Raw genomic sequence first — 10745 nt, 5'->3', positions numbered from 1 at the left:
ATGACAGTTTTTTTGATTTAGGTTCAAAACTGCATAATCATAATTAAAAGACCACTAGGAATGCATTTACAATAGATGATCAGAGTGGGAGTTTGACAAATGTTTACTTATGACTTCTTACGATGGTGACTTTGATGGTGTTAAGTGTGGAACCTTGTGTGCAGAATCGACAAATGACATTACACTTCCACACATACATGAGGTTTTCTGCAAAATAAACCAATCTGTCGCAGAAAAAAATAGACATTTGGATGTCTAATTATGTAAACCGTATGACCCTCTGTATTTGTAAAAATGACTTTTCTATTTTTTTAAAGGATAAAAAAAAGCTTAAAAATCCGAGTTTCTTTTTTGTTAGCTAAAATATTAAGTCAAAAAAAGCAATCAATTTATTTATTTCCTTTAGGACTTCACTTAATTTAGCATCACCTTGAAGGGAAAAAACACTAAAGAATATTTTTATTTAATGGGAACTAAATTCAGGCATTAATATATCAATTATTTCCTAAACATTTCAATTTAAAAACATTGTTTTTTTTGTTTGTTAGTTTGTTTAGATGTTTTGAAGAATTACCTTGTGTGCATCCAACAAGATTGGTAAGAAATGATTTTGAGTTTAAAAAGACTTAACTGAAAATAAATCCAGCTTTATTCTAAAATAGTTCTGTGCTCGGTCTGTGCACGACTAGGAGGCTGTGTGAGTCTGCTCCAACAAAAAAACAACAAAAAGATTTCCTTGATTCTCGTCGTTCCATTTTGTTGCACTGAAACCAAGTGACCTCTTCATAATAATAATCTTAAATAAAGTGCACTTCACATCTGTTTCATATGCTTACGTAATGCTTTAAAATAAGCACAATAGGATTAAAAGGCTCCTCTCTCCCTTGAAATGAAGATAGAGCACACAGCATTCAGTCTCTTGTTGGGTTTTTAAAAACTACCTTGCACTGTTCACTCAGAACAAACCTGTGCCGATGATTCCTACCAAACCATTACTAAAGTTGTGTGAATGAAAACTAGCCAAACAGCTACACACCCGACATCTGTGTACCCAAAAAATAAACGATAAAGTTTTTTGCGCTCTCAATGTTCTGTGTGCAAATTTTCTGCAGTCATAAACCTCGTTGCTCTGATCTCCAGCACCTCACTGGGAGCTGAGACTCCTGCTGAGGTTCCTTTGATCTCTACGCTCATCTCAGAGACAATGTTAACTTCACATTGAGTTTCTGAAGAGTCTCCAATGTCTCTTAGTCTTCCTGCACTTTGCAATGAGGCTATCTGATCCGTCCATCACTTTTGATCTGCACCAGTTCAGATTTTGGGTCAGGTGAGTAGGAGCTCCATGTCGTCTTGGAGCAAGATCCCAAAGCGGGGCAGGAGGATGTCTGTGCGCTGCACATGCTCCCTATTACCCAGAAGCTCCCCACTTCCCTGTCCACCCACTCTTGCAGGGGCTGGCCCACTAACTGAGCGTTGCGCAGGGCCGCCTGCATGGCGGGCTCCTGGGGGGGCAGCTTCAGCACAGAGCTCAGCTGCTGGAGGCTGTGATCCAGGTACACGTTACCTGGAGGCCCTGAATGGAACCAGCTGTCCTCCTCTGGAATTTAGAAATCTTACAGTTAGTAGACTAAAAGAAATTACAGTGACATTTAGTTCAGCTGTGTATACTGTTGTGATCTCACCTCTGCGTAGCGGCTCTTTATTGTTAAAAGTTAACGGCATGACGAGAAAGTTGACTTTAGCCACGCGCTGCCACTGTTTCAGCAGCTGAACCGTCCACTTGCCGGGCCGCAGGGGGTGCTGCAGCGGCGGTTTGTAGTGCGTGTACTCTGCATCTGCGTCCACGTTAATGTCATAGGATGCAGCCACCACTAAAGCTGGGTCGATCCAAACTATGGTGGCTGTGAGGTTTTGACCGCGCGCCCACTTCTGGACTGCGAGTGGTTCATCTAAAGGCCCGATCACACTGCCAAAATTACGGAAGATCCTTTCTTTGGGGTCCCACTCTGTTCCAACCTGAAGACAGGATTAAAAGCTGTTCATGTTTGGAAAACCTTTTTAGCAGTTTAAGTTTTTAGCTTCCAAATATATTTTTAGGATAATTAAGCTTCAAAGTTGACTCATTTATAGGATCCAGCTCCAGTTTTGAACTCAGAAATAACTTAAACTTCAGTGGAAACATTTCCTCCTCCTCAGGGTGCTTACCTCCAGGTTCTTGAGCCGTTCAAAGTCTCTAGGGTACAACTCAAAAGTGACCAAAGTTTGAGGCAGAGCCCACACTTCTAGAGTCTCTCTGTCCTTTGACCCCACAGTCTGCACTTCCTGACGAACCAGGTACCCTTGGAAGTGGTCATCGTAAAAGTACAGATGTACAGACAAAGGGAACCCAACTTGTTCAAACCTGCAATGACGAAACCAATGTTACAAATATCACAGACAAATGCCTTCACAAAGTGGGAGAAGTGATGTGATAAAGCTGAACGTCTACCTGCAGGCTTCCACGTCGCTTTGGGAAGTCATCAGGCTCTTCAGGCCCAAACGAATGAAGGACGTGTAGGCTGTGAGAGCCACATCGCTGAGCGAGCCCACGCCATCTAGCTGCTCAAACACGCTTTCCCAGTAAGCCTTGATGGCAGCAGTTCCTGGAGCATACTGGCCATACAGGTGAGTGTCCAGGATTTCTATGGCCTCCTGGTTCACGGTTGACTCGAATTTTCGAGCGAAGAAAGTTGGACGACTCAATTGCTGTTGAGACACAAAAGCCAGAGAATAAACATTGATTTATTGGTCAACAAAGGTGACATAAATCCCAGATAAAGGAAAGTGATGGTCATTACTCCATACATGTCTGCCCGAGTCAACTCACCTGAATCCGAATGAGGTCCTGAGGCTTGAAGTCGTTGGGAGAGCAGCCGCACCAGTCCACTATGTGTTTATACTGGCACTTACAGCCCAGCTTCCGGTTCCAGTTGGTGACGCGCAGGTTGTTGTCCACCAGGGTGTCACACATGTGACTGTTCCCAAGAACTGTGTGGAAGAAAGACTGGAAAGAAAGAGCAGGGGGTAAATACAATACTTCGGAAATTTCTACCCAAAAATAGGGAACAGAGAGCAAGAAAAAGATGTAATGAACAGCTTCCATCCAAGGACGGAGCTTTAAAAGGTTACAGCTCGTCTGCAGGGTACAAACTGAAGCTCCTATGAGGCTGAACCACAAAGACACACATTACACAGACTCTTTTGTCCCGTGGCACATTTGCTCTCCCATTGTGCCACAAAGCTTGATATTTAGCATTTTCTCCACCGTTAGGCTCTCCTAGCATGGCAGGGGAGGACAAATCGGGGGACAGACTGGTGCTTTGATGTGTCAGTCTCGCATACAGGAGATAAACAGATGACCTGAGGCTGGCTTACCTCGGCGGGGAGCAGAGCGTAGGAGTAGAACTGCTTCAGCCCCAACACAAGCTCGTCCTGGGAGTGGATGACGTACTCCACAAAGGGGCGAGTGAGCGCAAACCAGTCGGAGCCACCAGAGACCTCCAGGCCTTTTGGGATGCTGCGCTCACCGAGACGCCACATGTGGTTGTCGCATTCATGGAAGAGGCGGTCAAGACCCTGTTTCTTAATAAACCTTCAAGATAAAAACAGAGGAAAGTGAAAAAGACACTAAATGAATGTTGCTTTTTTTAACAGTATTTGTTGATAAAACATGACACCTCACCTGGTGTTCTCCCTCCCATGAGACTTTAAGAAGTTCTTGTCTCTGTACTGCGACAGGAATGCCACCAGCTCATCGTTGGTCCTGAAAGTTAGATATACAAGGTCCAAAACAGTAAGTTAAATAGAAACCCAGATTTAAGTGACTTTAGAGCGAAATGAACTCCTTTAGAGAGGATTTTGAATTACAGGTCCCTCTTTGTACTTAAGCAATGTAAGCTGTTCGCCTTGGGGACGGCTCAGGGGCACATTCAGCTGCTTTAAATGGGATTCAAAGCTGCCCCAGATACTCAGCCAAATAAAAAAAGGGAAAAACAGATTGTTTTTTCCCTGCCAGCTCTGAGATTGAGTAACAAAAGGAACCTGTTAAGTGTAATGTTTCTAAAACTCCAAGCCTGGAGTACATGCTGTGGATGAATGCTGCAGTAGTCACGATCTGTGAGTCACACCCTCTGCTGAGCGCAGAACTTCCCATACTTCAAGGAGACTGTCAGAGACGACTGACGGCAATAACTGTGCTAAATGTAAATAGTTCCAAGAAAAGTTTATGGGATGTGTTTGTAGAAGGCATGCTTGAAGGTAGAACTCAGCTGCATCCAACAACAAAAACGACCTGACCTTACTGCAAGAAAAAAGATACAAGAAAGTTCTGTAAAACATCTGACTGACCTAGTTGGGAAGTCTGTTGCACTGAGATTGATGAAGAAGTCCCACTTCCATTCAGCCATGGAAAGCAGATCCTGCATGCTCCGCAGGTAGGCCTTCAGAAGACTGGCTCCTCCCCAGATGGTGACCATCCGCCAAGGTGTGGCCCGTATATTTGGGTAGTGCTTTGCCATCTGCAGGACTTCCCGATGCATGTAGCTACAACGCTGAAAGATTAGCCCCACAGTTCAGATAAGAGATTGAATGGAAAAGGTCTCATTTTAGTTTCCATTGGTTCCCACAAATTTGAAGCAGGTTAAAGTTAAACTGGCGCTAGATTTTAGAGAAACAACAAGCAGATGGTCCCTTTTAACAGTCTGTACAACTAAAGGAGAAAAATGCTAAACTTTGTTGTTTTTGTTCGTTTTCAAGTGACTTTAGTTGACAGAACAGCTAATGTTACGTTCACACCGGCCTTAACAAAACACATTCAAGCAACCGCTTCCAATGAAAGGTCTATGTAAACACAAGTATATGCGTGTTTTCTGGCTTCTGCGTTCAAATGTTTTGCATTCACAGACTTAGAAACAACAGGTCTAAGTCAGTGTTTAGGCTCTGATCTCACACACACATCTACTTGCATGGACGGTTAGGAGATAAAGTACAGATGGGCTGCTTTACATCTGTTTAGTCTCAAAGAAAGATGATTTACAGCCTGCATAGTGTCTCAGACAGCAGTTGTTGACAGTTTTTGTCCATCATGAGCCATGCCACTGTTTTTGTTTTGTTTTTTTGGCAGGAACAGAAACAAACACCCCAGGGCTCAATCTCTCCACCTAAAACAGGTGGAGTGACCACAGGATCCTCACTGCTGCCCCCGCTCAGTCAACAGCCTTCCAACAACAACAGCAACGCAACCTTTCCTGCGCTAAATCCATTCCCTAAGATTAACCATACTTAGATCCAACCGGGCTAATCCACTCTGCCACACTGTGAGAGCTGTGGGCTAAATGTAAACTCTGCTATGAAGGATGGGGTCGACGATTTCAATTTCAGAGTTTACAGGAAAAAAAAACAAATAAAACATAGGGTTCAGCACCTGACTGCAATGATGCCAGAATGGACAGTTTGTTACCTTGTCCACATGGATGTAGAAGAAGTGGTCTCTATGGTATATGGCTTTGATGAGTCGCTTGAGTTGTCGGACAGCTCGGCCGTGCACCATCAGGACAAACGCCACCCTAACAGGGTTCTTCACTTTAGATATGCTGAAGTCCTCTTCACCAGCAGCCTCCACTGGCTGTGAAAACCCTGATCAAAGAGGTTAAGGACATTAAGGTGTGGTTTACAAAGGTTTACAGAAATTAGAGATGGGAACAAAACTATTTTTAGTGTTAACAAATATTAAATCTTCTAAGCAATGTTACCTGGATGGGGGCAGAACTGAGGAAACCCGTGTGGCATTAGCTTCCCAGCTTGATGCTGGCACACGATGTTGGCGATCTCCTGTCGACATCGCTGTGACTCGGCGCGATGGAGAGCCGACAGCGCATCTTTGCCCGTGATGTCGCATTTAGGCACAAAGTCATTGCTGAGGGCTTGATCCGTCCGACCATCCACGCTACCCGGTTCCCCTGGCAAGGCAGCAGCTGGAAACTTCACTCCCACGTCTAGGCCGCCATGACTGTCGCTGAGGTTACGGCTGCTGGACAGGTCATGAGAAACTACACCATCCAGTCCAGCAGCTGTCATTTCCCGCTCCTGGGGGGTTTTCTGTCTAGTGGTAAGTTTTCCCCCTCGACCGCTGTTCCCTTTTCTTTGCGTACTTCCAGCTGTGCCCCCAGTCCTCTCAAACCTGATATTCCATTTCCCTTTGCTCCTCCAAGCCAGAGAATTTGAATTTGCCCACAATGAGCTGTCTTTTTTAGCATCCTGGCCGTTGTGGTCAGGCAGCTTAGATCGTCTTGTTTTTCTCTTAAGAGACAGAGAAAGAAAAATGCATTATTAAATGTGATTTACTGCAGACAACTCTACAACAAGATCAAGGGCAAACATAACTGAAGAGATGTTGATTCATAATTCAGGAGTGACATTAAGATAAACAAAAACTCCACTGAGGCAGTAACAGCAAAAGTCCCAGAGGGTGAAATGTGTTTACTTGTGCAAATCCAACCTTGATACTTTGATGTAGTCATTTTTAGCTGAACCACAGTACTTTTGGGAAGGTAATGTTTAAAATGGCACAGTCACACATATCTAAAGACATTCCAGGGGTTGACTGTGCGAAGCTCAGGCTTGCTCTCTTTGTGGATGAGTTATATTCAGGTAATTAGAGATTTTAAGGGAGATTAAAGGAAGGTTAATAGGTTCAACTAAATTTCTTGATAAATTATCTCTGGAATATTTTGTAAAAGATATGGAAAATAGTTTAAAAATGACTTAAACCTAAAATACAAGTTTACATATACTTACTAAAACTCAATTAAATAGCCTTAACTTTAAAAAGAGGAGAGTAGAAAAAAGTTACATATACCATCTATATTTACCTATAAAAAAAATCCTATAAAGGCGTTTTTAATTTTGTAAAACGTTCACACCCTTAACCATTTTATGCAATTTCATACATTCTATAAACACAAATAGTTTTGCAAATGTGATTGACTGATTGCTTCATCACTTAATAAACATATTTTAATTTCTTTAATCTACGGTAGTCACTATTAAAGCAATTTCTTGTTTTTTTTCAGGCAAAATACTGTTTTCCTGTTAGGTTTTAGTGTAAGAATTCCTTGTTTAAATTTCTCTTTGTTTATTTCACATAAATCGTTGTTTGATAATAGTTTTCAGTTAAAAAAAATGGTTTGAGAACAAATTTTTTAAAAGACTATTAATATGTATTTGTTATGCCAAATCAATATTGAAATCAAATTATGAGCTTGCAAATCCAAATTGAATCCAAGGTTCTGTTAAGCAGCCAATCATTAAAGATTTCTGTCTGAAAGTCTACAAATAGCCCAAAAATTACAGTTCCAGTAAAAAACATTATGGTCTTGGCATCCTAAATTACTTGGTTATAAAAGGATATTAAAAAACATAGGAGTAAAGAAAGACCTCTGAGTGAATTCCAAAGCTATTTCAAAAGTTATCCAGAGTTATTTAAAGCAATAAATTCAAAAATGGCACCTGCATGCCAGCAGTCCACAGGGAGTGAGAACAGAGGAACTGAGAGTGTGTGGTAGCTCAAGCCAGATAAAACATTAACAATAAGCAGCCAAACGTAACAGAACAGTTAGCTACAGATGCCAAATGCACTCACAAACCCAGCACTGCAAGAAACATTAAGTGGGCATGAAATGCATAAGTTCTCCAATGTCTCTTCAAATTCTTTTGGTTTCCAATTTACATTTGTCAAAACATGATTATTTCTTTGCAACTTTCCAATCTAAAGTAGTGACCATGCATTATCTTTTTTGTTTGGAAACGTGTTTGCAACCTAACTAAAAGTATCAGCTACAGAACTGTTAAGCTTGTTATCGGAAAATTGGTGTGGAAACTCCATGGTTTCTGATTGCCAGCGGACAGTTTCGTGTGCATGAGCCAAGCAAGACTGTGGTTTCAATTTCCCTTATCTTTTTTTCCCTCCTTTTTAATTAAGACCATCGTGTCAAGAATGTCTTGAATCAAAGTCAAGCAAGCGTCGTCTTTCCTTTCCAATTAAAAGTCAAATGAAATCATATCGGCGTCACCATCTGCTGAAGAAGGAATCAGCAGCAGCAGCAGCAGCCTCTCAGCTCTGCAGGGGAGGGCGGGAAAGCACAGGGTGGTACAAGGATGACAGAGCAGTCGTCGGCTCCCTCCGCTAGACTCTTTTCACACATTTCACAGGGGATTATACATAAAATATGTGATTGCGTTCACACATGCGCAGCAAGCCATTAATAATAAAAAATGCAAAGCATTAAAAAAAATGCACACTTAAAGAGATAATTCCTATGAATTTACATAAACTCATGTTAGTTTCCTCCATCTGCAAGTGTACCAACATCTAAAAACTTTTTGTTGACATCTACATGCCTACTGAGAAGCCTGACGTGCATTGAGGAGTTGGCTTTTTTTGGTCCCATGAGCGATTTTCGGCCCATTCCTTTTTTTTACGGGATCGCTCGCCGTGATGTCATCGTCTGGGGGGGAGGGGGGCGTCCTCTTTGTCGAAAATTCATTTTAAATCTAACCTAAGTGTGTGCCTATTTTGGTGACTTTTCGGGTATGTGGCGGGGGTCAAATTTTCGATCAACGGATCCGTTAGAAACAAGAAAAAGAAGAGTGAAACGGTTAGGATTTCCTATGTATTTCAATGGAGCTTGTATTTCAATGTGAAAGCGTGAAAGAGCACTTGAACAGATGGATCATAGGAAGTAGGTGCAGGCTTACTCCACACCAACGGTCTTCCTCACAACTCAAGAGGCAAATTTCTAAGGAACTACTGCTGCTCTGAAGAAACTATGTCCAAGAAAACAACAGTTTTTTTGATTAGGTTAAAAACAAAATAATCATAATTAAAAAAAATCGCTGGGAACTCGTTTAAAAGATGATTGGAGTGGGACTTTAAGCATGACTATTAGGTTCGTGGCCAAATTACTAAGAACAAGGAAGGAAATTGAAAACATAATGTATCCGAATAATGTCACGTTCCCGTAACTGTTACACTGCTAAAACTAGGTCAACAGCAAGTGTGCAAATCTGTCTCAGGAAGGACCATGCACCTGAGATTTGAGTTCACCGATTAGCCTGCTTTAAACTGAAGCGGTCCGTCAAAATAAATCCCTTCGGAGGATTCAGGAAAGCTCCTGTCCTCAAAATAAAGATCATTCTGTCTCCTTTCTCTGAGACAAAAGTCACACATCCCCTTGGCACATGTTCCATCAGCTCCAAAACCTGGAGGCACAGACAGCAGAGAGGACTCACTGTCTAGGCTCTAAACAGAGAGTAATGGCACTGTTCCCCATTCAATATTTGGGTTTGAAATACTGCCTGTAAACCTGCCACAGCTGATATCTAGTAAAAGCTCACCTGAACTCTTCAGGAGGTGAAATGGATAAGATGCCACCCCAAGACAGTGCACTCCAGGTGTGCGAGACAGACAGCCACGGGGATACAGTTTCAGCTAAACACTTGGCTTTTGTTATTAGATAGTTTCGAAGGTTGAAAAGAGACATCCCACTGCCAAACTTCAGGGTACCTCTGAGACATGGTAATCCCAGGGTGTCTTAAAGTGACCTAAAAGAACGCAACTGCCACGTCGAGAAAAGCCAATTGTGGTTATAAAAACATAAAAGCAATTATTTGTATACCAATAGGACCTAATGTTAACTTCTCAAAGGGAAAAAGGTTAACTCCCAAATAACGTGCGAGTTTGGCTAGTTTAGGAAGTTTTCAACTCGAAGTTTTTGAAAAGAAGTAACTGATGGACAACTATCTATGTTGTTTCCTAACCTAAACATGATCATTTTTATTGTAATTCATTGTTAGCATCTCTTAAATGCTAGAAAACACGGCTACCTTTGTCTTAAAGGGTTTAAAAAATTATAATAAAGTAAAAAATGAACAGATAAATTGTTGGAAAGCCAGGGGTTGTTCCGGTACATACACTCCGGAGCAGCACTCTAGTGTTGCTAAAAGGTAACAAACGTTCCAGTAGAATAACACTAGCTAGGTATTAGCAGCTAGCGCTACAATGAAACCGAACCAAATCACCGTCGCACAATAAATACAAAGCTGGACACTTTATTACCTCTGCTTCTCCTTCTTCTAAACTTCTTAGACTCCATACTACCAGCCCTTGGATGAGAAGAATAGTTAGTGCAGCTGCAATTGCAAGTTTGTATCGTCGGAGCAGCTTTTGCACTCGAACGCTGGCCACCATTTTTCCACATCAACTGACTCCAAAGCGGGCGCGTGCCGTTCAGCGCGCGTGACCACGAGAGGCCGCTGTTTCTCACCATCCTGAGGTCCTGTAACTCTGACCACAAATGGATGTTAAGTTTTAATGTTTTTGATATCCATGACATCCTAAAATGGAAGATTTTCATATAAAACAATTATTAATATGTACATGCAAATAATTTACAAGAGTTAGATTTAATGTAAAAAATAATATATGGCATTTGAGTGAAAATGATACTGAAATCCAGAAACATCTATTTTATGTGAATTAGTTGATAGTTTTGGCAAGATTTATATGATTGGCTTTCAAAACTGAGCCACAATGTTTTGTTTTTTAACAATGACTTTAATTTATTCCTTAAATCCCGTTTTATTTTACTTTTAATTGTTTTTATTGTTTTGGTTGTTTGTTATTGCATTTTTATTCTAATATCTGCTGT

The 10745-nt window shown here is 41.5% G+C and overlaps 1 protein-coding gene across 1 annotated transcript; it reads right to left on the bottom strand.

The window, feature by feature from the left end:
- Positions 1–1256: 1256 nt before the first annotated feature.
- Positions 1257–10306, bottom strand: xylt2 (xylosyltransferase II). Its single transcript, NM_001104847.1, has 11 exons — positions 10154–10306; positions 5790–6336; positions 5498–5673; positions 4387–4589; positions 3722–3802; positions 3415–3631; positions 2867–3043; positions 2489–2745; positions 2206–2401; positions 1683–2016; positions 1257–1597 (listed from the first exon to the last, which is right to left on the bottom strand). Exons 1-11 carry the CDS (start codon positions 10283–10285, stop codon positions 1275–1277), a joined length of 2643 nt encoding a protein of 880 aa, NP_001098317.1. The 5' UTR covers positions 10286–10306; the 3' UTR covers positions 1257–1274.
- Positions 10307–10745: the final 439 nt, after the last annotated feature.

This window comes from Oryzias latipes, chromosome 8 (genome assembly GCF_053564925.1).
Source record: "Oryzias latipes strain Hd-rR chromosome 8, Olatipes_Hd-rR_3.1".
NCBI lineage: Eukaryota > Metazoa > Chordata > Actinopteri > Beloniformes > Adrianichthyidae > Oryzias > Oryzias latipes.
The sequence above is the reverse complement of the archived record's forward strand: the minus strand, read 5'-3'. Positions and strand labels throughout refer to the sequence as shown.